This window comes from Quercus robur, chromosome 8 (genome assembly GCF_932294415.1).
Source record: "Quercus robur chromosome 8, dhQueRobu3.1, whole genome shotgun sequence".
Classification (NCBI taxonomy): domain Eukaryota; kingdom Viridiplantae; phylum Streptophyta; class Magnoliopsida; order Fagales; family Fagaceae; genus Quercus; species Quercus robur.
In genome coordinates this window covers 46128734-46153657 of record NC_065541.1, presented here as the reverse complement: position 1 = coordinate 46153657, position 24924 = coordinate 46128734, and the positions used below count along the sequence as shown (strand labels likewise).

Below are 24924 nucleotides of genomic sequence, written 5' to 3'. Positions count from 1 at the left end.
CCAAAGAACTCGGCATAAAAACCTTTCCACATTCTTCCAAACCGAAATGATCCACTAGTGAATAAGTTGGAGAACAAATAGATGCAGTGCTAAAAGGTAAAGGGCAGTAGGGAAGAGAAACTCAAATCCAAGATAACACAATGATGTGTTATCGAAGAGGAAAACCAAAGAACTCGGCATAAACACCTCTCTGTAGTCTTCCAAGCCGAAATGATCCACTAGTGAATAAGTTGGAGAACAAGGATACCAAAAAGATTTTCCAAATCTAATCTACCTAAAATACTTGAGCCCTCCAAGCTCCAGCTACCAACGGACTTCTCAAAATCTTGTCTTCACTAGTTTCCCAAATCCCGCAATATTGCCCGATTGCACTGCCAAGCCTTATCAGCTTATTTTGGCAAAGACCAAATACTTTCCAAACTCCAAAACACTCTCTACACTTTGAATGGGTATGGGTTGTGATTGCGTATAAATCTCCTCTTAAGGTATGACTGTGGGAGAGGGGAAAGAGAAGAGACTACAAAGGAATTCTCATTTAAGGATAAATAGCTCTCTCTAAAATGGTGGATGTTGTAGAAACCTTTTTAGGGTTTTCTATAACCTCTTTTTAATTTTGTGAGTAACGAATGTATATATAGTATGGGTGAAGGGTAGGAAAGTCACACTTAAAATCCAGCTAGTCAAAGTATCTCACGGGTTGGCCAAGTTGTGAGATTACTCGCGAGATACACTGACTTTTCAGCTATTGACATGTGCTCCTCATGTGACCTTCAACTGTCTTGATCAAATTTTCACCACTTAAGACTAAACTCATTACAATTAAATCTCACAAAATACAAGGAAATAAATTAATGAAATTATAACACTTTTTGTCATGGAATATAGTCAACATAAATGTTATGTAAAAACTATAACTTTACAGAAAGGACTCAAGTCTATAGTTCCACGGAGTTCCATGTGGATTTTAAGCCACATCAGCTTTACCACCTTTTAGAACTCAAGTCTCTAAAATTCGAGATGCTACTTAACTAATATGTTTGTTTTTTTGCCACGTAACAAAATTATTAGCAAAAATTGCCCAAAGCGCAAAAAAATCTGTTTTTCAATATTAGGGTATGTTTATGCCAAAGTTGTTACACAAGATGTAATATACCTACGACAATAAATAAGTGCAGTATTTAATTTTGAAGTAGTTAAACCAAAGAGATGGAATTGCAGGAAAATGATTGGTTGAGGAACTATCAATGTGTATGCTCTCTCTCTTTCTCATACAAATATAGAAATGGGATTGGTGTTCAGCTCAAGCAGAAAGAGCAAAGAAGAGCTACAGATGTTGTTGAACAAGGCCAAGCAGGTTATATTCTCCACACCCTTCTTCAGGTGTTTCTTCTCTTTTTTTTTTCTTTTTTTTTTTAACCTCTATCCATCAAAGTATGCAGGCTTCTGTTCAACTAGTATGCAAAGGTAAAAAATTTAGATTATGAGACTATGAGAAGTTGTCAAATTGATGTACTCATTTTGAAAAGTTCCCTTTTGAAAATATATTTAATATGATTTTGTGAAGTTCACTCTCTACCAGCAAAGTGAGATAACAGATGCCAAATTTAAGGCGAATGAAAAAAATCCTAAAGTTTAATTCTTTTCCAATTACCATCTTCTGCTCACTTCAATCCTACCTACATGATTATTTCTAGCATCCAAGTTGAACAATACTTTTCACTTCTCTATTTTTCATAACAATGAGAAACTCAATGACTAGTCACTATACCATATTCTTGAGGAAATTTATGTTTTTTTTTTTTTTTTTTTTTTTTTTGGTTTCCCACAGTGTTTCCTCGAGGAAATTTATGTTTCATCAAAGAAGTGATAGACCCGGTTAATCCAAAGCCTCCATCAAGCTCATTTCCAAAGTTCTATGATCCGAAACAGTACTACCACTATCATCAAAAGGAAGGACACTCCACTGATAAATGCTCCGGAATAGTACTACCACTATAATCAAAAGGAAGGACAGTCCACTGAAAAATGCTATGCTTGGAAGAATGGTATCTGATCTTGATGAATTTGCTATTTGATATTCTACGAGCCAAGGCATTTCTTTAAGAGAACACTTATGGTGCATTTGTTTTGGCTTTAAATCATTTCAAGAAATCATTTTACACCTCACCGTGTGTTTGGTTGCGCATGGAAAATTGAATTTTCGGAAAAGCATTTCATTTGACCGTAAAATAAAGGCTTTGACTCGGAAATTGTTTTACGTTTCTATTTTCACTTCAAACCATTTCCGAACTCAGACGCGTAAAGAGAGAGAGAGAGAGAGAGAGAGAGAGAGAGAGAGAGAGAGAGAGAGAGAGAGAGAGAGTAGAGAGCTTTCGACTTTGCGCAACCAAACACGCCGGCGAGATCGCGCCCCAACCCCAGACGCGCTGGCTAGATCGCGTTGTCGACTTCGCCTTGCCGAGATTGTCCCGCCAAGATCGTGCCACATGAAGCCTGCCGCCACTTGATCGATCTCGTCCTCCTCTAGGTCAAATCATCTCCTCCTTTGGGTCGATCTCGTCGTCCGCCACTTGTCGATCTATCTCCTCCTCTAGGTCGATCTCGTCGCCGATCTGCTTTCTCTCTTTGATCTATGATTTTTTTTTTTTTTGTTGTGGTGGTGTGGGTGGTGGCATTTTGGTGGTTTCTGTGTTGTGTGGTGGTGGGTTTTGTGTGGATAGTGGTGGATTTTCTGTGGGTGCTGATGTGTGGGTTGTAGTGGATTTTGTGATATAAAATATGTGTTTGGATAGCACTGAAACGTGTGTTGCGTTTTGTGAGTTGCATTTTCTCTTTTTTTTTTTTTGTCAGCTGCAGCAGGAGATAGCGGCTACTGTTCATGAACAGTAGCCGCATTTTCTTGCTTTTTCGTCCCTTTATCACATCAGTGGGTCCTATGCACTGTTCACGGGACCCATAAATATCACTTTTCAAAAACTTTTTTATTAAAAATGGGTCCCACGATACTATTCACACATTTAAAAATTATTTTGCTACAGTATTTTCAGTTTCAGCAAAAATAAGTTCAATCCAAACAGATCCAAAATTTGCTTGGAAGTTGAGAAAATGGCTAAGAAAATATGAAAAATTTGTAAGAAAATAGCATTTTCAGAATGTTACCAAACACTGAAAATTGTTTTCTAATATAATTTTTAAAATGCAACCAAACACTAGAAAATATTTTCCTTTACCAAAAATATTTTCACCTGAAAATATTTTACACCCGAAAAATATTTTACACTGAAACAAACGCAGCCTTAGACTTTGTTTGGTTGGGGGATGAATAAGTGGGGAATAGAAAAAATTTAGTTTTCCATCATATGTGTTTGGTTGGGAGGATAGGAAAGTGGAAGAATGAAAAACTCATTTGTTTAGTTGAGAAGAAAAATGAAAGCTTGGAAAAGGTAGTTTGTTTTAATTTACTCTTATGTTCCTATTATGTAGTATATAAGAAATAATTAGACACATTATAAAAGTGAAACAACACAATTATTACTTTATATTACCTTCTTTCTCTGTCAATTTATTTTTATATTATAAAAAATGTGATTATTTCTTTTAGAAGCAAAATGTGATTAATTAAATTGGTTAAAATAAAATATTAAAAAAGCAAATAAAAAATCCCAAATGAATTGTGGCGCAACTTTATAATGGAGGCGAAATTGATCTTTGCTTTTAAGCCCTTTTTTTTTCCTCCCTAAATCGGGGAGATTCATTTTTGGTGGACTTGGGGAGAAAACACTTAGGTCCCCCCAAAATCCCTCCCATTTTCCCTTCCCAACCAAACAACCTAAAACTATTTTCCTCTCTCCCTTTTCCACCCTCCCCTGAATCACCCCAACCAAACACGTTGTAAATCAACAAAAACAGACTATCTAGATGACCATTTTTACATTAGATCATGGACATGACTGAGATTTCTACCTAAGCTTGCGTTTGTATTTCACACACAGGGTGAATGAGTTGAGCTTAGCCATTTGTGATTGCTCGTAAGGAAATCGAACAATGATCAATTATGCTTGCGGCTTTAATTCAAGAAGACATCCTCAAAAAGCTTCATAAAGTAACCTAATTTACTCATGCTTGAAAATCTCTCGTACATGAATTCAAAATCTACAATATCAATAAATCAATGAAAATGAAATAACGGAGGATGTATGAACTATTGATAGAAAAAGTTGATGATCAAAGCAATGGCACAAGGTGATCGTCAAGCGCATTGCATAAAATCAAACAAATGAATGTAGAGACCAAATACTTTTTGAAGAAAACATTACATGTGCCACAATGTTAAATCACAACAATAATGTTTTTATGACTAATTTCATATGGATCGACCAACTTCCTTATGTATATAAAGAAGGTTTTTAGCTGGCTCAAGAAGCTTCAATTTCACACAATGCACATAGGTTTAGAATCGTTTAGATTGAGATGTCATTAATGTCAAGGTCCAACATAAGGGTCTGTTTGGTTGGAGGGATGGAAAAGTGATAGGATAGAAAAGAATTTAATTTCCCTCATTTTTGTTAGTTGAGAGTGAAAAAGTGAATGGATGAAAAAGTAAATTTGCATAAATTTACTCATATACCCTTATTAAAAAATGATGCCTAATTAAAACAAAAAAGTAAAAAAAAAAAATCCAAAAAAAAAAAAAAGCAATCACCCAATTATGTCCTCATTAAATAAAACAAGAAAGTAATACATTTATTTAGCCAAAAAAAAAAATTGTGTATGTGCAAATGAAAAAAAAAAAAACCAGAGCAACTAGATGAAACAAATGGGAAAAGAAAAAAAAATTAAGGCTACTGATGTGGACAAAGCCCATGTGCAAGGGAACATGGGCATTTTCGTCCATTAAGCAATCCCATTTTCTTCCTTCAGTTTTCTCTCAATTTTGGAAAAAAGAAAACTTTTTTGTGAGCCCGAGAAGAAAAGACCTGGGCCCTACAGTTTATTTTCCTTTCTCCTCACCCAACCATACACATTCCAAAAAAATTTTCCTTCCATTTTTTTCTCCAAAGTTTTCCATCCATCCTATTTCACCTCCTAACAATCACAACCTAAGTGTTCAAGCTCAGTCCATAACCACTAAGTCCAAGGTAAAGGGAAAGTTAGGGAAACAGTAAAAGAAGAGGATAATTGAAAGATCTAGAAAAAGGCATTTGGAACACTTACAAGAGCTCCAACGATTTAGCTGCTGCTTATTTTGAATATCAATTACCAAAGTAAAGGGAAAGTTAAGAAACAGTAGGAGAAAAGGAGAATCGAAAGATATAAAAAAAAGTATTGAGGAAACTCTTCCATTCTCCTTTCTCTCATCTACCCATACTGTGCGATTTGTGATAGAGCTGGTAAAAATACCTAAATTTCTACAGGAAGTCTTCATTTGTTATACCCCTATTAGATTGTTAAATGTGTGTTGTGTGGACATGTGCGGAGTCACACATTGGGTGTTCACTAGTTAGATTGTGAGTTTATAAGTAATTACAAGGAATCCCAATTGCAACTTGACTAGTATAAAGGAAAAATTAAGGGACCATACCATCTTCCCTCTCTGTTTGAAGGATAGAGGGTAGGAGATGATAAATGGAGATGAGCCCTGATTCTGTTACAAAAAAAAGGACCCGTCCAGATTATGGGCTGCCGAATATAGGGGCTTGATTACATGGGAGAGAGCATAACTTCAACCCACTAACAGTGGAGTTTTTTTACCTTAGTGGAAGAGATGATCCAGCTGGGCTAGAGTAGATCTGTATTGGGTTAGAACATTACCGGCTTTACCTTCAAATATGATGCGGTCACAGTAGTTTTCCATTCAATTAAATCCAATGATCCTTGGTTAGGAGAAGCTACAAAATCTTGCTTGCTGTTTCTGGATCAAAGACCGAACACATTTTGCCTCTCTCCCATTGTCAATAAGGATTCCCATTTAATTGAACCTGCAACCACTTCCAAATAGAAAATGAAGAGTGAACTCTATTGCACACAACAGCTGATGGTACAAACTCTTGACACTTGCCAATAATTATATGATATAGAGCTACTACATTTGCCAAAAAGAAAGCACATCAAATTACAAAAATCAAGATCACAAATCTTAATTTTGTTACCACTTTGTATTAAAAGAAGTATTACAACAAAATATTCCTTCTTGGGATGTAATAAAGGGTAAGAAGAACAAGTACAAGCAAGGAAAAGCATGATATTGCCTGGCTAGAGAAGATTGAATCCCAGATTGTTTAGAAACAGAGCTACACAGGAGTAATAATGTTGCAAAGCTTGAGCAAGGATACCATCCAAGATAGCTGTCTCCATAGCAATGCCAAGACTCACAAGGCATGCTTCTAAAATCTTCTCCCTGTGGGCTTCAAAGGTTTAGAAGTTGAAGCAGAATCTTTTCCTTTAAATTGAGCTGGTCTCATCATGGAAGAGCTACAACTGTAGGGACAAGAAGCAGTAGAATAAGAGCTGGAAATGCATCAATATTTAGCTTCTTATACACATTATTAGAATAATGCCAACCGAGACTCTTACCCACTGTTCCTCTGGGTCTGGGAGGCCATTCTCTTCATAGCTGCACGATTTTTCATCTCATTACTGTTCAAAAGGAAAAGAAGAAAGAAAGAGTAAATACCCTGAGAAAAACTTGTTTCAAAAATAGGAAATCTTGAGGGCAAATCAACAAGCCCTAATAAGAACCCAAAATTTTTTAACATGAAACTTTGAAGGAAATAATCAGGACCTACCAAAATCATCAAATGATTTTTTTGGCACTTATCAAAGGTATGCCCCTCACCAGTAAAGGTGTGTACTTTACCAGTCACTTATCAAATAAAAAAGTCCCAGATGCCTCAAAACCTACGTTTCTAGTCCAGAGCAAGGGTGTAATTACTTTCCTTCTGCCCAGTACTCTTTTCTTAGATGTATGTACTTTTTTGATAAGAAAATATTACACAATTAATTTGCACACTGTAGGTTATGAGTTCATTGTTTTTTTCAATCTTCTGTAGATACAAAATTTCAAGAGGAACTTTCCCTATAAGATTACCTGTTAAGATAATCTACTTTTGACTTCTTCATCAAGTTGCTCTTCACATTTGAAACATTGTAGCCAGGTCCACTGCCTACAGAGAATTGTCAAAAGTAAATTAACTATCATCCTCTTCAGCATTTAAGTTTCAGCATGGGGCTTTAACTTGCCCAAGTTGATATAAATAGATTGCTGAACTCCTTGAACAACATCAGCACAGCGAAATAAAAAGGCTACCTCCAAAAAAGCCTCTTTTATTTTTAGAAGGTGGAACTTTGGTGCAAATCTGAACTTGCCGACTTTGTTTTCCTACAAAAGTTGAAAACCTTATAAGAATTTCTTATGTGCACAAAATAATAGCCAGGAACTTAACTAGTAAACAATGCACAAAAATTCACAGAATTAAATTTTCATAGGATTTAAATATTACAAAGCAACATGGACAGAAAGAAGGTAGAACCTCGAAAATGCTTGTAATTGAAAATAAGTGTGAACGAAGATTCTCAAGGACTCAATATTTTGCTTACCTTCTAATATTTCTATCTCAATCTTCTGCAGTAAGTTGTAGCGTAGAACTTCCATGTGATCTCACTAAATTTTCCTTGTTGCCTCAAGTGATCTAGGTGCAAGAAGTGATTAAAAAGGACACATTCATTTGACATTTCCTATCATTTATCCCCCTAAAAGATATCATTTGTGGTTTTACTCAGGATCATTGACCTACATCCCTGCACCTCATAGGGAGACATACTAAGTATTTTGGTAATCTTAAGCATAGCGAAAGAATAAGATTCCAAGATATCAAGTTTATATAGAATCCTATCTTTTCTTTTCTTTCTTATTAGTAAGTTACATAAGCACCTAGTGGATTTGAAACCCACGACCTTACCCTCCCCCATTCTTGTAAAAGAAGTGTCAATTGAGTTGGAGCTCATTGACTATAGAAAATCCTAAAATGGAGTTCAATCATTACCATGAAATGATTTTCATCATTAATAAAATTTTATTACTTATTTGAAAAAAAAAAAAAAAAAAATCCTAAAATGGAGTTCCCAGTAAAATAAGTCTGCCAGCGAAATAACTTAAATAACCATTAATTGAAGGTACATAGGATTGTTACCGATATCCAAACCTGAGAAACACTAAACTAAAACTTGTCCCAAAATATTTCAGGATTTAATTAAAAATATACAATTGCAAACTGGAATCTTTTTCAAAATACATTGGGATGGCCTGAGTTACTACTGCCCCTACATCCAATGGAACCTCAAAAAGTGGTGCCAGTCGGCAGCGGAGGAGGTTCGGGGTGGTGGCTGGGGGTTCAATAAACCAAGGAACACTTTTTGTCTCTCTAGGCTGACCAACTGGCTCAATGTTTGGTAAAATATGACACAGGAAAGGATTGATAGATGATGGAATGGAAACAAAACTCAGTTTGTATATGAAAACGAAGACAAATGCAACATAGGTCACAACTAAATCACTTATCCAAAAAAAAGGGTCACAACTAAATCAACATGGACACAGCAATAATAGGGAGATAATATAAAATTACAACTGTGACACAACCTTTTAAGAAACACATCATATGTACTGAAGCGTGCAATGTAAAACATAAAATGTGATCACAGGAAATAACAGAAGTAAACATTAGAATCCTTGATATCGAGAGAACATACGTGCATCAATTTTCTCGTATCGTTGCTTAAATCGAGCAGCTGCTTCCTTCTCCTGCTCAGCAATGTATTCCAATTTTGCCTGCAAGTAAGTCACCCAAATTTAATAGTACATTTTTTTATAACACAACAAATAGTTTGCAAAATTTGCATTCGCTACAAAAAGGACCGACCTACCTTCCTACAAAAGAAAACTGCATCTAACAATAGGAACTACAAAAAAGATCAACCGAAGGAGTGAAATATAGAAAATCACCTCATACAATTGTATCCATTTAAAGGTCTTCTTACTTTTTACCATCCTCCTGACTACTTCCTCTGTCTTGTCTTTACCAAACTGCTTTTCGTAAAATTTCTTCCACAAATTGTCAGTCACTTGACTTAGATCTCTTCCCTACAAGCGAATTAATTAAAAGAACACATTTTTAACATTCCCACTTAAGTACAGCAGAAAAAAATAGTAATAACTAATGACAAAGATTAAATGCAGCACTTCCTACTTGTGAAGACTTCTCGACGTGCATCAATTGGTCAAGCGTACAATGTGGCAAAATCTGATCAAGAAGATATAGATCCGTTTCGCCAACATCTCCAAGGTACCTTAAATTATCTATCGTGGTATTAACGCAAAGATCAACTAGTGATGGAGGTGTTTTCCTTCCATTCACTACAATCTCTCTATGAGGCATATCTTTGATCTCTTCTTGTTCCTCACTACAAGCGAGTACAAAGGGCAATTCGATCAATTTTCATAGTTTATCTTCAAAGAAGTTAACCCAAATAAAACAAAATTAACTCAAATTCACAATCAAACAACTGAATTCAACTTGATATAGAGCTTTCTTAAAACAAAAGTTGGAGCTTGAAATCTTATATATAATCCTTCTCTTTCTTTTCTAATAAATGAATAATTCAATTAACAATTGCAGAACAAAAAGTTGAGCTTTTTTCTTCTGATTTTTCTCAGCAGCTCAATCAGAAAACTTCTGATAAAGTTTCTAACTTTCACTGATTCTCAAGCAAAATATAAGCTCCTAACTCCCCAAGGCAATTTCTCAAAAAAAAAAAAAAAACTTCAAAATTTTACACAAAGCAAATTAAGAGCAAAAAAAAAGTGGGAGAGAAGGAAAGAGAATCAGATCGGAGATAGTAAAATTCAAAATAAAAATATGTGGGATTCCTCGATTGAAAAATATATATTAATTAAATTAAAAAAGAAAAAAGAAAAAGAATTAGATTTAGATCTAAACGAAAGCGAACTGCATCAGGGATTTTGGGAACTGACCAGGTAATCGAAGTCGGAGAAGAGAATCGCCGAGAAGAAGAGTCCGTCTGATTATAATCTGACTTTTTTTTTTTTTTTTTTAACTAAAAAAAGAAAAACAGAATTTTGCTAACGTGCGCCGGATGCAGGAGGACGATGATATTTTTGAGGTAAAGGTTTCGTAATTATATATATTAAGGCGTGGGAGTGGGAGTGTAAAAAAAAGGAAGTGGGACCCATTACGTGTTAGTTTACCTGACCCAAAAAAGACAAAAAGAAAAAAAAAAAAGTGGAAAAAGAATATGGTTCACGCTAACGTACGCGGAAGGTAGTCCTGGTGGCGGGTTTTGTAACTAATTTATTGTTTTGTTTTGTTGTTGTTATTATTATTATTATTATTTTAATTTAAACAAGTGTTCAAGGGTGAAGGGTTTGTAAGCGTTTTTTTTTTTTTTTTTTAATCATGAATTTATTAACAATTTCATTAGTGAGCAGATTTTGCAAATTATTTTTCCCAAAGTAGCATCTTCGGTCTCAGAGATTCAAATTCAATGAAGGAACTCAAATCTTTAAAATTCGAGTTTTAGGTTGTGGCAAGAGGTGGATATAAAAATTCATGTGGAACTCGAGTCTTAGTTCTTGCAATAGACAAATACAAGATTATTGGATCTTTCTGCCTTGTTCTTTGTTTGGTTTGCTTTCTTCTTCTTTAGATTTGTTTTTTCCATTTTATAGACTCGTATTTCACGTGAATTATTTATCCACATCAACTTAGAACTCAAGTTGAGTTCCTTCAGTAAACTGGAGTCTCAAAACTCGAGATTTGTAAATTGTAAGTTGTAACTAAGTTGTAAATTGAAACTACCAAAAGTCAACTCCATATTTGCCTTTTGCCAAGTAGTACAATATACTCTTCTCTTCTACTGTATGTTCGTTAGTTGTCACACATTGTTTGTTTAAAGAGAGATGGATGTTGGTTTTAACAAGTGATTAAAGTTATCCTTACAGTTCCATAAAAGGATTCAAAAAACAATTGTGGGTTTGGGACTTAAATTTATAAAACTTTCATCTATTTCTCAATTATTATTTTGTAACTGTTAATGATAATGATTTCTGAAATACTGCATTTTTTACATCGAAATTAGGATTTGAGATGAAAAAGAAATATAGCTAAGCTAAATCAAGCATCGAGGTGTTTTAACTTAATTAACCACATTTGTTATTGAGCTAGAGCTGACTTTGAGCTTAAGAGCAACGAAATTGCTATTGAGCTTGAGCTGGATTCGAACTTAAGAGGTACAAAGTTTTTAGGCTTGATAATTGACTAACTCTGTTGAGTTGATTTAAGTAGACTTGACATTTTTGCTTAAAATTGTATCTTATCTTCTATTAGCTATCCAAACATGTTCTAAAATTGGCTAATTAATCATTTACATTCCATTAAAATGTAATTTTTGCCAAAATTTTCTTTAAATTGCACACATTAATTAGGGAAGGCATTCTTAAACATATCTGAGTCAAGTTTATGTATGTTCAAACTTAATTTGTTAAGCAAATTGTTTCAAATTTGAGTTTTTTTTTTTTTTTTGGTAGAAAAATTTGAGCTCATTTAGTTAATAAGCTTGGACAAACATTTTAACAAATAGAACACAACTGTTCACAAGCAACTTGATTCGTGTTAGAACCCTAAATCCAAACAAGATAACACACCTAGCACGTTTGATATCATTTGTAGTGAAGCTGGTGTACAAAATTCAATCTGACTTAATTTACATATAACGCTGTAATTTCAAACAGTGAACATTTTCAAGGTTCATGGTAACATGGATAAGGGGCTGATCTATTTTTGCTTCTTTTTTTTATTCATCATCAAAGAAGATTTGGCAAAATCATGATTTTTGTCTAATTCTTTGACTACCACTACTAAAATACTTCATCAGAAGTTTATCTAGGCATTACTGGCTCTGAATACTGTCATGTGCAAATTGATGATGACTCAAAATTCTCCAATCAATGGATGCAATGGCATTACAAATTGTCTTTATCCTCATCAAAGATCATTGGTAGCTACCATGCAGTGTCATCTTCTATAAGTGGAGGGACAAATCTGCAATTTTGAAGAGTCTGCTCAAAGATATGACCAACTTTGAGCAACTTTTCCTGCAAACATTATTGAATAGAATCTTGATATCAGCCATTTAAAATTTACCTAACGTGAAGATGCAATTGGATGCCTTTAGAATACGCATTTTCACAAGTAGTTGGAATTATTGAGTGGGATCATTTTGATCCATCAGGAGCATGCTGATGCCAAAGTATATCCAACTTTATAGAAAGTATTTCTTAATGGTTCTATATTATCTCATTCTTATTTTTATTTTTATTTTTTTAATTAAAAAAAAAATTGTATAGTTAAACTTTACTCCTCTCTTACGTCTCCTCAAAATTAAATTACCAAAAAACTTTAGCAGGTTGTTACCCATCTCTCTTCCAAAAAGGACATGAACAGGGTTGGACTATCCTGCAATTCTAATATCAAAATATCTATTGCAACACAAGTTTTCAGTACCTCATCAAATGCTGCACCAATCATCTGAAGACCAACTGGAAGGCCTGCCGTTCCCCCTTCAACAAATCCACAAGGCAAAACCAATGCAGGTAGCCCTGCCAAGTTAACATTGACCTATATTGACAAAAAAAAAAAAAAAAATCACTATCTGAGAACAAAAAATAAATGTAGAAAAGAGATTATACGTGGAGTTTGGTTGTGGTCCTTGTAGGTGCCAAAAATTGGGTAATAGAAGCTCAATCAGACACAATAACGGCTTTGAAAAAAACCTGTGACTAGTTCTTGTCACTAATAATTCAACATGATAATTCAAACATATACAACCTATTTAACTCAAGAGCCATATGCAAATCAAAACACGGAGGCAAACTAGAAGAAATTGAAATATAACCGTGCTTCAAGTCCCAGAGCCTATTTCTAGAAGCAGAAGGCTATAGGATATTCAAGATCACACATTATGTATGTCATTCAATTCCTTGCGCACTAAGAACAGCAAATTGTTCACGCAACAAAACATAAAGGTTTGAGATAAGTGGTGAAAATTGCCAAGGTAGAGCCGCTGGCTCCTACCATTTTGCATAGAGATTTCAAATCTCACGAGGTAAGAGGATGAGCATACATCTCAACCATCAAATATTAGCATCAGTTACATTAATCTTGTAGTTCCTTCCCACTCCACTTAGGGTCAGAGCTCTGACCTGACACTGTTTCTCCTTTTAACCACTGTTGAATGACTTTAGAAACAAATTTTTTTATCACAACCTCATCCTAGGTCACTATTGGCAATTAAATCCTGACAAAAATTCCAATTTCTGTTATTACAAATCTAGTTTAGGTCATTTTCATGTTTCACTTTCGTGAAATGCATTACTCAAGAAATAAATCAAGATATATTCTCCCTCTCTATCTATCGAAGGAGAATGAACAGGCAAAAATGAAGAACAAGCAAAAAAAATTATTGAAAAAAAAAAAAAAAAACCAGCACACAAAGCAGTGTTAAAATGCTCACAGTCATGATGTCGCCTGCATACATTGCCAATGGATCATCTATTTTCTCACCTGTAAACATGACAAGCAATTGGGTTATCCACTGAAAGAAACACACTATTAACAACCAAAATAAAAGATGGAAGCAGCATACCTATCTTATAAGCAGCAGATGGAGCAGCAGGTGAAATTAGGATATCATTTTCATCAAGTGCTGTCTTGAAACTTTTCCGTATTATGGTCCTCACCTAAAACACTATTACAATCATAAATTTCTTCTTGGACACCATAAAGCTTTAAGGGGATCATGTCAAAAACATATCAGCCTTAAAAAGAATTGACAAAGATTTATAATATTGATTATCCATTTTATATGATTAGAAATTCCAGAATCATTGCTGTAACAATAAGATTATAGTCATTAGAAACACAAAGATAGCAAGATTGACATCAGATAAGCCTATGATTACCCTGGTACAATGGGTCAGATTTCCTATTTTCTTCAATATATGAAATTGGAACACATGAGAAGTTCTAATATAGGGTGACTCCTGACCATCAAATTATCTTAACCAGGTTAAGAGACAAATCACACCTCATAAATGAAAACACATAGCACAATAATTGTAGTACCTGCTGGGCATGCTTGTAATATGCATCATAATAACCAGCAGAAAGGCCATATGTTCCCATAAGAATTCTCATTTTGACCTGCAAACATGTAGACACTGTTTTCTTCAAAACCGCTGACCCAGTAAAAGTCTAATATAGAGTTTCTTTAAAAGCTAACTAACTGATGAAGTCCAGTATTAGGTGCCTATTTATGAGATCTTCACAACCCAAGCAAAATTATAGCATAAAAAGAGTTTCTGACTAGCCACCTAAAAAGTTCATGTACCTCAGGACCAAATCCTTTAGCTCGAGAATCCCCATAAAGAGAGTTTAGCTCGTCAGCGACAGCTTGGTTCCCATACCTGGATATTGATATAGATAACAAAGATGAGAATTCACTTGCTTATCTACAATTCTCTTTTCTTTTTCTTTTTTGATAGGTACTTGCTTATCTACAATTCTAATGTACTACATGTAGAGAGGATTAGCAATTGATATTTGAGAATGCCTTTCCTCCATTTTCAAAGGAGATGCTATATTGCCAAAGGGCCTCATATTTATTGAGTTTTCTATATTTATACGTAGTCTTGAAATTATAAAGCTTTGCTAACTTTTTGTCACATTGTGGAATGTCTTTCCTGTATCTCAAATGTTTTGTACAGCGCCCAATAAATTATTGGGGGTTCTTTTAATGGATTTTCATTTCTGTAAGTGGTATTATTAACAGTACCTGGGCAATCGGTCTTTTCAGAACAATTGCCCTGCTAAAAAAAAAAATCTTGTTATAGGTCCCCTTTCTCTCTCTACGCATATATTTATATATTTGCACGCATGTGTGTGTGTGTGTGAGTCAATTTAGAATTATCTGATTCTCAAGTATTTAAAGTGTTCTTTTACTTTGTATGTGCAAGAAGATTTTATCTGAATACTTTTCATAAATCATAGATACAAACATCAATGTACAATAGAAATCTCTCAGCATATTACCTGACACCATCATAACGAGATAAGTTGGAGGATGATTCAGATGATGCAAGAATATAATAGGCAGGCAACCCAAGGGAGAAAGATGGTAATGAGATCTGCAATTTAATATTTACAGAAGGTTGTAAAGACGTGAAAAGGATATGCATACAATTATGGAGTGAACTAGAGGAGTTAGAGCAGACAGAGGTTGTAAGGAATATAAATAACAAAAGTAGACCTCTGTTACAGAGCATCCTAGTTCTTCTAGATGTGAAGCAGCACCACGAATTGCAGAAATTACTCCAGTATCAACACCTTCATCAAGAGTTTCACGTATCACACCAACCCTCAGTCCCTTCAATGGTTTAGATTCCAACAAATTTATGGAAGCAAATTGAGATGCAAAGTCTGGAACTTCCTGAGAAAACATTTTACAAAATTAAAATAGAACTCCAAATGCAATAACATTACATCATTTACACGACACCCAACAAAATGCATGTCACACAATAATCTAATATTGAAGTCTTCAACATCAGTACATTCAGATCAAAAGGTCTTCTTTTAAAACCAAAACATTCACACACAATACATACTCAGAAGATTAGCTTCTTGCTTACGCCATACATGGTAAATCTTCAAATGGAACTAACCAAACTACTGTTAGGTGTACTAAATAAGACAAATTACATAAATTCAATCCCTTACTACACATAGAACTCAATTAATTCTCTTCATGAGCGACTGGTTTGGAAAATATCAGGGGGTACAAATTAAGATCATAATTGGATCCCTTGCAAGTAAGCAGAAGACCATAAGAGTACATAAAAAACAATGGTATAAGAGTCCCTTACTCGCTTACTACTCGTGGCATCAAGTCTATCATGGCCAGAAATCGCATGAAGAAGAATCCCAGTATCAGCAACTGATGAACCAAAGCAGCCAATAACATCAAGCGATGACGCATACGCCATCAGTCCATATCTTGAGACACGTCCATACGTTGGCTTCAATCCAACAACGCCGCAAAATGATGCTGGCTGCCTTACACTTCCACCAGTATCGCTTCCCAGTGACACAACACACTGCCTAGCAGAAACAGCAGCCGCAGAGCCTCCTGATGATCCACCTGGCACCCGAGACACATCCCATGGATTTGCAGTCACCTAACGAATGAACATATGCACCACCTGAGTAAACCAACCCCAGTTACCAATTGGGCAACACATCCCAAACTACTTGAAATTTTAGTTCAATCAGGCCAGCTATTAAAAAAATATATAAAAACATTATAATAATAAACAATATCTAAAAATAGTTTTTTTCAAAGAAAAAAAAATTACCATGTTTTGAATGGCCTTATTTTTCTTAAACAGAAAACGGCGTTTTGAATGTTGATGTTGTCAAAAGACAACATTTTTGAAAGCATATTTGATAACAAATTTACATTGCTTTCTGTTTTATAAACTTAAAAACATACAATAAAAAAAAATAAAGAAACTGTTTTATTATTTATTGAATATACACATTCCACATTGTATTGTGTACTCTATTTCATTATTAAAACAAGAACCAAAAGCAGTCCCACTAAATATGAACTCAATTAAATAAAACCCAGAAAAAAAATTAGAAGTAAAAACCTGAAAAGCAGAGGCTTCAGTGGTGCTACCCATGCCAAACTCATCCAAATTGGTCTTCCCAACCACAATGCCTCCCAACTCCTTTATCTTCCTCACCGCCGTCGCATCGTACGCCGGCCGATACCCTTCGAGCACGCGGGACCCACCGGTGGAGGGCATATCGGCCGTACATATGTTGTCCTTGACTCCGACCACCACTCCGGCGAGCGGGCCCACCTCCTCGCCACTGGCGATCCTCTGGTCCAAGAGGGCGGCCTGCCGCAAAACGACGTCGGAGTCAGAGACGTGGAGGAAGGACTTGAGGTGGGTCTCCGTGAGCCGGAGGCGGGAGAGGTGGGACTCGGCGAGTTGGACGGCGGTGACTTGGCGGGTGAGGAGGGAGTGGCGGATGGAGAGGATTTGGGAGTGTGGGGGTTGGGTTGGTGGTGACGTGGAAGGTGGGGATTGGGCGGTGAGAGTGCAGAGAGTGACGGGGCGTGAGGTTAAGTAGAGAGGGAAGCGGGAGAGGGTGCGTGGGGGTTGGAGTGTGGCCAGCATTTTGCTCTGTTACTGAGAGCAGAGCAGAGCAGAGAGGGGAGCAAATGTAATGCAAATGGATGATGATAAGGGAGGGTTGGAGACAAATAAAATGGGAAATTGAATACAATTTTGAAATTACTATCCTTTTTTTTTTTTTTTCTTCTTTAGATTTGGGGAAGCTTTACCAATTAAGACTACCCAATTCTAAAAGTTTATATAAGTACAAATTTTTGTGTACGGGCTGAAGTTTATGTCTCCAAAAAAGAACTTTACACACATATTCAAGAATATATTTTGATTTAGTTTCAACAATAAAAATGAGATCTTTTCGTACAAGTAACCAATAGAAATCCCAAAATCTTTCATTGGAATGAATTTGTGATTAAGATCTCCGATTTCTAAATAGTGAGACCAAGTCTTTCTTGAGTGGCGAAATTTTTATGCATTTGGCATTATTTTTATAATAATTAAATTAGTTGTCTAGCTTACAAAACTAATCAGCAAAAGTAGCATGTCATGTCGAGAGTCTAAAACTCAAGTTCCAAGATAGAACTCGAGTTTCTAAGTCTCAAGTTGCAAGTGGTGGCATTTGATGTGGAAAAAAATCCACGTGGAATTCAAGTTTTTAAGACTCAATTTCCACCATTTTATTTCCCACTATTTATTCTTCTTTTTCTTCTTCTTCTTCTCCACCCAGCGACTGTTCTTCTCCAACCAAATCGTCCACCCAACATCTGGTCTTCTTCGAAGCTCTAGATCGTCTTCCTCTATTCTTCTTCGTATCTGGTTCTTCTGCTTCTGGTTTTATGGAACTCGAGTTCAACGTGGATAAATTGTTCTACCTCAGCAATCCGAACTCGAGTCTTTGGGGCTTGAGTTTGTCATTGAACTCGAGCTTCACGGACTCGAGATGCTAGTTTCCTAAATAATTTCAAACCTGTACTTACTAACAGAAGTCACAAGTGTATGACAAAGCCAACATAGAGTGGTTAAAATGACACTTTTCAAACAACTAGTTGCAACATAAAACCAAACCCAAATTAAGTATCAATTAATTTTACGAATCACCCCATTCCACCTTGACCTAAATTATTCTTTATTTTGGTGTATTTTATTCATTTTGGTTCATTTCACTAAATTCTATATGGTGTGTGATCAAAACATCAGAAGAAAAAAAAAAATCCTTTTAGAATATGAAAATTAAATTTGATTATGCGGTTTGATATTTATTGTCATGAAATTTTAGAACATTTTTAGATCTTTTTATATATATATATTTATATAATGAGGCGGGTTACACATATTTTTGACCATAAATTTTTAATAGATTTAACAGTTAAAAATACACTATTGGTCAAGTCAGCATAGATGATTAATTACTTGTCAAATCTAAGAATCTATTTAATATTATCGTTTTTGTTCCTCTCTACTAAGTACTAACTACAACTATCAAAATGGTGAGAGAGAGGGTTTTCTCCAAAAAAAAAAAAAAAAAAATTTGAGAGAGAGAGAGAGATAGAGAGATTCCCAACCAATGAGATAATATTATAATAAGCCTTTATCTTTCAATTCCCAACCAAAATGAGAGGCATTCTTTTTCAGTTAGAATTCAGAAATAAAGTCCTCCACGACTCATTACAAGAGAATGGATTGACATTACCAACAAGGCCCATCCACAGAAAACAAGAAAATCTCTCCCTAATGAAATTAATGACAAAGCATAATTGAAGGCAGAAGCTTTACCCTATCAACAAATTCATCTATAAACCAACTAACCAACAAGGCCAATCCATGGAAAATAGAAAATCTCTTTCTGGCAGTTAACACTAGGATTGAGACAGCCTAATTGAGGACAGATTTTTGAGGTTAGCTAACCCAAAGAATTTTTCTTAATTTATACGTAAGTCATCGATTCAACAATGTGTAAAAAAAGAGGGTTGACATCATTCACATGAGGCTGCCAAAAAAAGAGAAATAGACATTAGAGGAGCACTCGATCAAATAGAAGAAAGCATGTACGATTGGAGTATTCCACTAGGCTCTCTTTCTCACCTTTTCCCTACCTTCACCATAAAGTCATAAACCTCCTCAAAAGAAATCTCCTCTTTGTGGTGTTAGTGACAAGGGATGGGGTGACTCTTGAATTTTAGATATGGATTAATGATTTTTATATGTGGTGTTGTTCATGAGGAAGGATGAATTCATTCTCTTCATGAGTGGATTAGAAGTTAGATTATTACATGAGTTTCAATTAGTTCAACTAGTCAAATTTATTGTCATTAAATAAGAAATTTAAAATTTAATCTCCGTCCACACCAAGTTGAAACTCTCTCAAAAAAAAAAATGTTGAAGCTAGGTCCAAATCCAATTCTACTTCAATACTTCTACAAATGTCTTTGTCTCCAAAGCATGATGACTTTTGCTTCAAATTTACCAAATGGATGAGGCTAAATGTCATGCATTAAAGAATCTCAAAATGAAACAAGTTAATACTCATGGGTAGCTTTTGCATCAATATCATCTAAATAGTCTAATTGATTATGCATATGTTTGTTAGGGGTCAGGTTAGTTACTAATTCAATTTACCATAGAGAACTTTGATTAAAAACTTTATTACTAAGAATTAAAAACAGCATGTGTTTTTCCAAGTCAGAAGACAAAAGACAGTAAAGCCATAAACCAAAACCAGGAAGTTAAGAAACAATGCATATTCTGAATCAATTTGTTAAAAAGGATAATCAAAGTTTCAATCAGTTCAGTAGTCAACCTGAAATCAGAGTATAAAATTGGAGTCATTTAAATTAAATGCAAAACCAGGAGAGGAAGTGCCCCCTCTAATCTTTATTCTATTCGAACTATGTCGTCATTCATGCGGCTAAACCTGTAAACCTCATCAAAAAAATCATCTGCACTGCTATGACTGCTCTTCATCTGCAGAATCTTTATTACCATCCTCTTCAAATTCTTCCCGTACCTTAAAAAGGACTCAAGAGTACTCATTTTCTGTTCAGCATTTAGTGGTGATCTCACTGCAACCACCACATCCTCTAGACATGGAATTACAAATCCTGAATCCACCTGCAAAAGGAAAGACTCCCAATTAAATTTATTTAATTTCAAAAACTCATCCGACATAGGAGAAATATAACCATATAATATTATATACTCACATGTTTTAGGCTGTTCTTCTGGCAAAGAGCAGCAAACATGGCTCCATGGATATCGAACTTTTGCAGTTTGGGGTGATTATTAAAAAATTCAACAAAATCAATCTCTGGAAAGGGTTGAAGTGCCTCATAATCTCCAGTGAACTCGACCTTCATGTACAGATGCTTCACCTCACTTGCCCATTTAAGCATATTGCTTATTGCATCCCAACACCACTGGACTCCCCTGATGGACAAGAACTCAAGAGCCTCAAGTTTCCCAAAATCAACCATGTACACTCTCCCTAAAGAATTTACCAGAACAAAAAAAAATAAAAGATTCAGTTACAATTCAGTTGAAAAACACTGAATGTTTACTTCTAAGCTAAAAGAGACTGGAATGATCTGGATCAGAAACTTCTATTAAATGGTTACCTGCATTATTGGCAATTGAAAGATTCTTCAAGCAGTTCGACTCACAAACCCTAATCCAACTACAACCTTGCACCTCAAGGATTTCGATTTTAGGGGATGTCAGGGAAAGCGAGCAATTACCCAAGCCATAAAAATCAAGCTTGCACTGCTGCAAATGTGGCAAGTCAATCGAAACCGATATAACTCCTTCACAACCAAGCAGCAACAAGTTGGTCAGATTAGGACATGCTCGAAGTGCAGCTGATAAAGCTGGATCCTCCATTCTGGCCCCTACAATTTCAAGGTTCCAAAGTTTTTGGAAGGCATCCCACCTGGGGGGATGGGTCATTAACACACCCCAAAGTTTTAGTGATTCCAAATTCTTTGCAGCATTAATGCAATCCAATTTCGAGGGGCCCTCATTACAAGTCTGATTTTCAACAAGGTTATCCATTCGAAGCTCAAGATGCCGGAGGGAGGAACCTGCATGGGAAAGCCATAAAGCAAGGCCAGCACCAGAAAATGGGGTATACACAACAAGCTCCTCTAGTTGAACAATTGATGATATCATCTTCCACACAATATTGTCAGGATGCTCCTGGCCAGTATGATTGTCAAAAGAGCTCCGTGGGAAGTAAAGGCTACGAATATAAGGCATTGAGTCTTTCCACCGCTTAGATACACAATTGCAAACAGCCACATCCCTGGCATTGTTATTATATGACAAGATGTAGTTGACAATGGCATCAGGTAGAGAGTCCATCATTCTCTGAGAACAGAAATCAAATGGGTAATGGTCAATTACCAAAATTGTTGAATAGATTCAAGAGAAGAGGTTCAATATAGACATTAGCAAAAACAAACAGATTGTAATCAATTTGAAGTTCCAGAAAGCAACAAAGATTAAGATCATATGTTAATATGACATCGCGTGGCACTGGTCAGATCTAATATAAGTATCTAAGTTCAAAATTGAAGGCAATGTTTAATTGTGCTCTTCATTTTGGGAATACTCAGATAACATCAAAGGAAACAAAAATTTAACTCTGGACATGTCAATATTGGCAATCCAATAAAACTAAAATTTCACTGAGCTGGAGCCTCACACTATTACATGCAATTGTTAAAATGGAAATTTCATCTTGTCAAAGGCAGAATTTCATACAAATTAAGACTCTAAACCACTTCTATCCCTTTTCCCCCTTAATCTTCTTGGTAATCAAACGGATCAATAACTTAATACAAAATGTGACAAAGGAAAAACATAATTCACAAATCTTTTATAATTCAAAGACATTTCGAGAAACCACATCTACCTAAGTATTGTTAGCAAACCACATCTACCTAATTCAAAGACATTTCTATGTCATCAAAATGGTTATATTTGGTCCATCATTCCTCATTGCTTATTGTGGTGTCTTTGGAGGGAGAGAAATAGTAGATATTTTGAAGATATTGAGAGATCTATTCCAGACCTCAAGCTACTCTTTTTTAGAACTTCAAGAGATTGGTTCTTTGCTTTGCAAAAACATTCATTCCCTTCTTTTATTGATTTCCTAGACTCTTGCAATTTTTGTATTTGATTTCTTATCCCTTGTTCACTCCCTGTGTACTAGGGTGTTCCTTTTTTTATCAATATAACTTATTACTTATCAAAAAAAAAAAGAATGATATAGGGAAATCAGATAAGACTTTTACAAAGATATATAGCTACCATAAACAAACAGTAAATAAATCAGACAAACCCAAACGGGAAAATGAGCATTTTCATATATGGGAAATTGATTTTCTTTGGATATTTATTAGAATTCCATATGGTAACCGTGCATTTCAGTAACAACCAGAAGGACTTCACAGCCCATTTTACAGATTAAGTATAATGCTCCACAATCAAATTCACATGTTACATATAAAACACAGAAACAGCAACCACAAAAAAAAAAAAAAAAAAAAAAAACCTAAGGGTTTTGAAAACTAAAAGATAGAAAAGAGGGATAACAATGCTTACAGTTACAAATTTGAATGTGGGCTTTCAGGAACGACCTTAAAATAAAAAAATAAAAACAAAGAGAGAGAGAGAGAGACGTTGTTATAGATCTGAGCTTGGGTCTCACTGTTTACTACAAAACCAAGCCTCCTCTCCACTTTCCCAAGATTGTATATGTACGTATATGGAGTTCAATAATGATGATTGTGTTTAGAGATAATCAAAACTTACCCATTACCCAGTATCATATGGTTCTAGTTTTTAGAACCGCTTTATCATTTTAAAATAGGATTCTTTGGTCCAGAAATAAGCTCTCAACATGGAGGCCATAAAGTCAAACCAGCATGATGGTTTCCATGGATAAATGGCTCCAACTCAATGATAGTGGGTCAATAAAAATCAGTTAGTGCTCTCAGCTAATGGTCACCAATTGATCCATAGCGCAATACTAATGTATTTGCAATTCAAGTCAATGCAGGTTTTCAATCCTATGCCACTTAAGCACCAAAAGTGAATGGTGTTTCCTGATCAACACCAAAAAGAGCACACAAAAATTGCTCAGCATGATAGGACAAGAAGAATGGAAAAAATTTGACCCCAGCACGGAACTTTAATCATTGCCAAAGATATATCACTCACTAAACAAATCTTTCACTAAATTTAACTAAAAAAATTAGCTAAATATAACAGCATGACAACAAGATATGGGCTATTAAATTAGTTGTCTTGTTCATTGGTGTTCAAATCATTGAGAGCAGATTTGATGAGTTGAGTTAGTATGATGATCTTTTTGCTTTAATGATAACAAAAAGCTGTTGACATCACAAATGCATCTCATCTGACCAGCAGATCATCAAGTAAAAGCTTTTGTTCCTACTGATAATAGTACTAATGCATTCTCAAACATAACCAAATTTGTTTCTCCTAGGCCAAGCATAGAATTTCACATTTCAATGAGTTGCACCAGCTGAATTTGTACTGATATAGGTACTAACTATATTCTTAAATTAATCCCACAAACTAAACTCCTCAATTAACAAATGAAGGTCCACCCAGTTGATATTCCATCACAATTAATGTAATCTAACCAAAACCCACTAAAAAATTAGCCAAAAAACACTCACAGACACAGACACAGACACAAACACAAATAAACAAACCCAGATGAGGTGAGGTACCAAATCTGAAATGGACCTTACTGGGTTGCACAGACACAATTAGCAGAATATCTTTTGTAACCATAGATGATACACTTTTTGTGATATATGTAATCCAATATAAATCAACGGAATAAAAAAAATATAAACATCAAAGATTTGAAAAAACAATATCCGTAAATCTGATAGCAATTCACTGATTGAATTATAAGGAAAGATAAAACAAATAAAAAACCCGAAGATCTAAATTTCCTTACCAGATCTGACTTTGTTGAGAGAAAGAGAGAGAGAAATGAGGTGGGAGAGACGGAGAGCACGAAGTTTTTATTTTTTTGGTGACCCTTTTGAAACGGAGGTGGGTGGCTGAAACTCGCGGTGTTGGAGCAGTCACCTTTTGGAGTTTAAGACACAGTCAGGCAGAATATAATAGAGAGAGAGAAAGGGAGAGTGATTCTGAAATTTGATTTGAGAGAGAGATAGAGAGTGATTCTGAAATTTGATTTCGGAAATAAAGTGGAGGAGGGAAACGGGCAATTGAAATTTTCAAGGGTATAATGGTATTTTGTTTACATGTATGAGTTGTGTACTATTTTAATTTGTTATAACATCTCTAGCACACTTTTTAAAATTTTATACTGTTCGGAAAGTGAACAATTTTTTTTTTTTATCTTTTAACTACCTAGTTTTTTAAATATATTTTTCAATTGAATCTCTATCTTTTTTATCTATCCAATTTAAATATTATTTATTCATTTTTTTTTAATATTTCTTTGTTTATTTTTTCAATCTTCCTTCATTTATTTATAATGATTAATGACTATATTTTTTCAAATATCCAACAACCATATTTTTAAAATCTCCCAATAGTAATATTTTTAAATTTTTCCTAATGATATTTGTAAGGGCAGTGTTTTGAAT

At 35.0% G+C, this 24924-nt stretch overlaps 3 protein-coding genes across 3 annotated transcripts; all 3 read right to left on the bottom strand.

Annotated features, from left to right (window-relative positions):
• Positions 1 to 6125: 6125 nt before the first annotated feature.
• Positions 6126 to 10195, bottom strand: LOC126696218 (uncharacterized). The gene is made up of 8 exons (XM_050392991.1): positions 10031 to 10195; positions 9246 to 9459; positions 9002 to 9139; positions 8749 to 8827; positions 7307 to 7378; positions 7088 to 7163; positions 6574 to 6636; positions 6126 to 6477 (listed from the first exon to the last, which is right to left on the bottom strand). The coding sequence occupies exons 2-8, from the start codon at positions 9432 to 9434 to the stop codon at positions 6384 to 6386; spliced, it is 711 nt and encodes a 236-aa protein (XP_050248948.1). The 5' UTR covers positions 9435 to 9459; positions 10031 to 10195; the 3' UTR covers positions 6126 to 6383.
• Positions 10196 to 11704: 1509 nt separating this feature from the next.
• On the bottom strand, positions 11705 to 17440 carry LOC126696216 (glutamyl-tRNA(Gln) amidotransferase subunit A, chloroplastic/mitochondrial). The gene is made up of 10 exons (XM_050392989.1): positions 16784 to 17440; positions 15998 to 16309; positions 15382 to 15561; positions 15165 to 15259; positions 14464 to 14539; positions 14199 to 14276; positions 13720 to 13813; positions 13588 to 13637; positions 12579 to 12692; positions 11705 to 12169 (listed from the first exon to the last, which is right to left on the bottom strand). The coding sequence occupies exons 1-10, from the start codon at positions 17318 to 17320 to the stop codon at positions 12077 to 12079; spliced, it is 1629 nt and encodes a 542-aa protein (XP_050248946.1). The 5' UTR covers positions 17321 to 17440; the 3' UTR covers positions 11705 to 12076.
• Positions 17441 to 19995: 2555 nt separating this feature from the next.
• LOC126696211 (F-box protein At1g10780) lies at positions 19996 to 24479 on the bottom strand. Its single transcript, XM_050392985.1, has 4 exons — positions 24264 to 24479; positions 20884 to 21631; positions 20473 to 20753; positions 19996 to 20380 (listed from the first exon to the last, which is right to left on the bottom strand). Exons 2-4 carry the CDS (start codon positions 21626 to 21628, stop codon positions 20144 to 20146), a joined length of 1263 nt encoding a protein of 420 aa, XP_050248942.1. The 5' UTR covers positions 21629 to 21631; positions 24264 to 24479; the 3' UTR covers positions 19996 to 20143.
• Between the last annotated feature and the right edge of the window lie 445 nt (positions 24480 to 24924).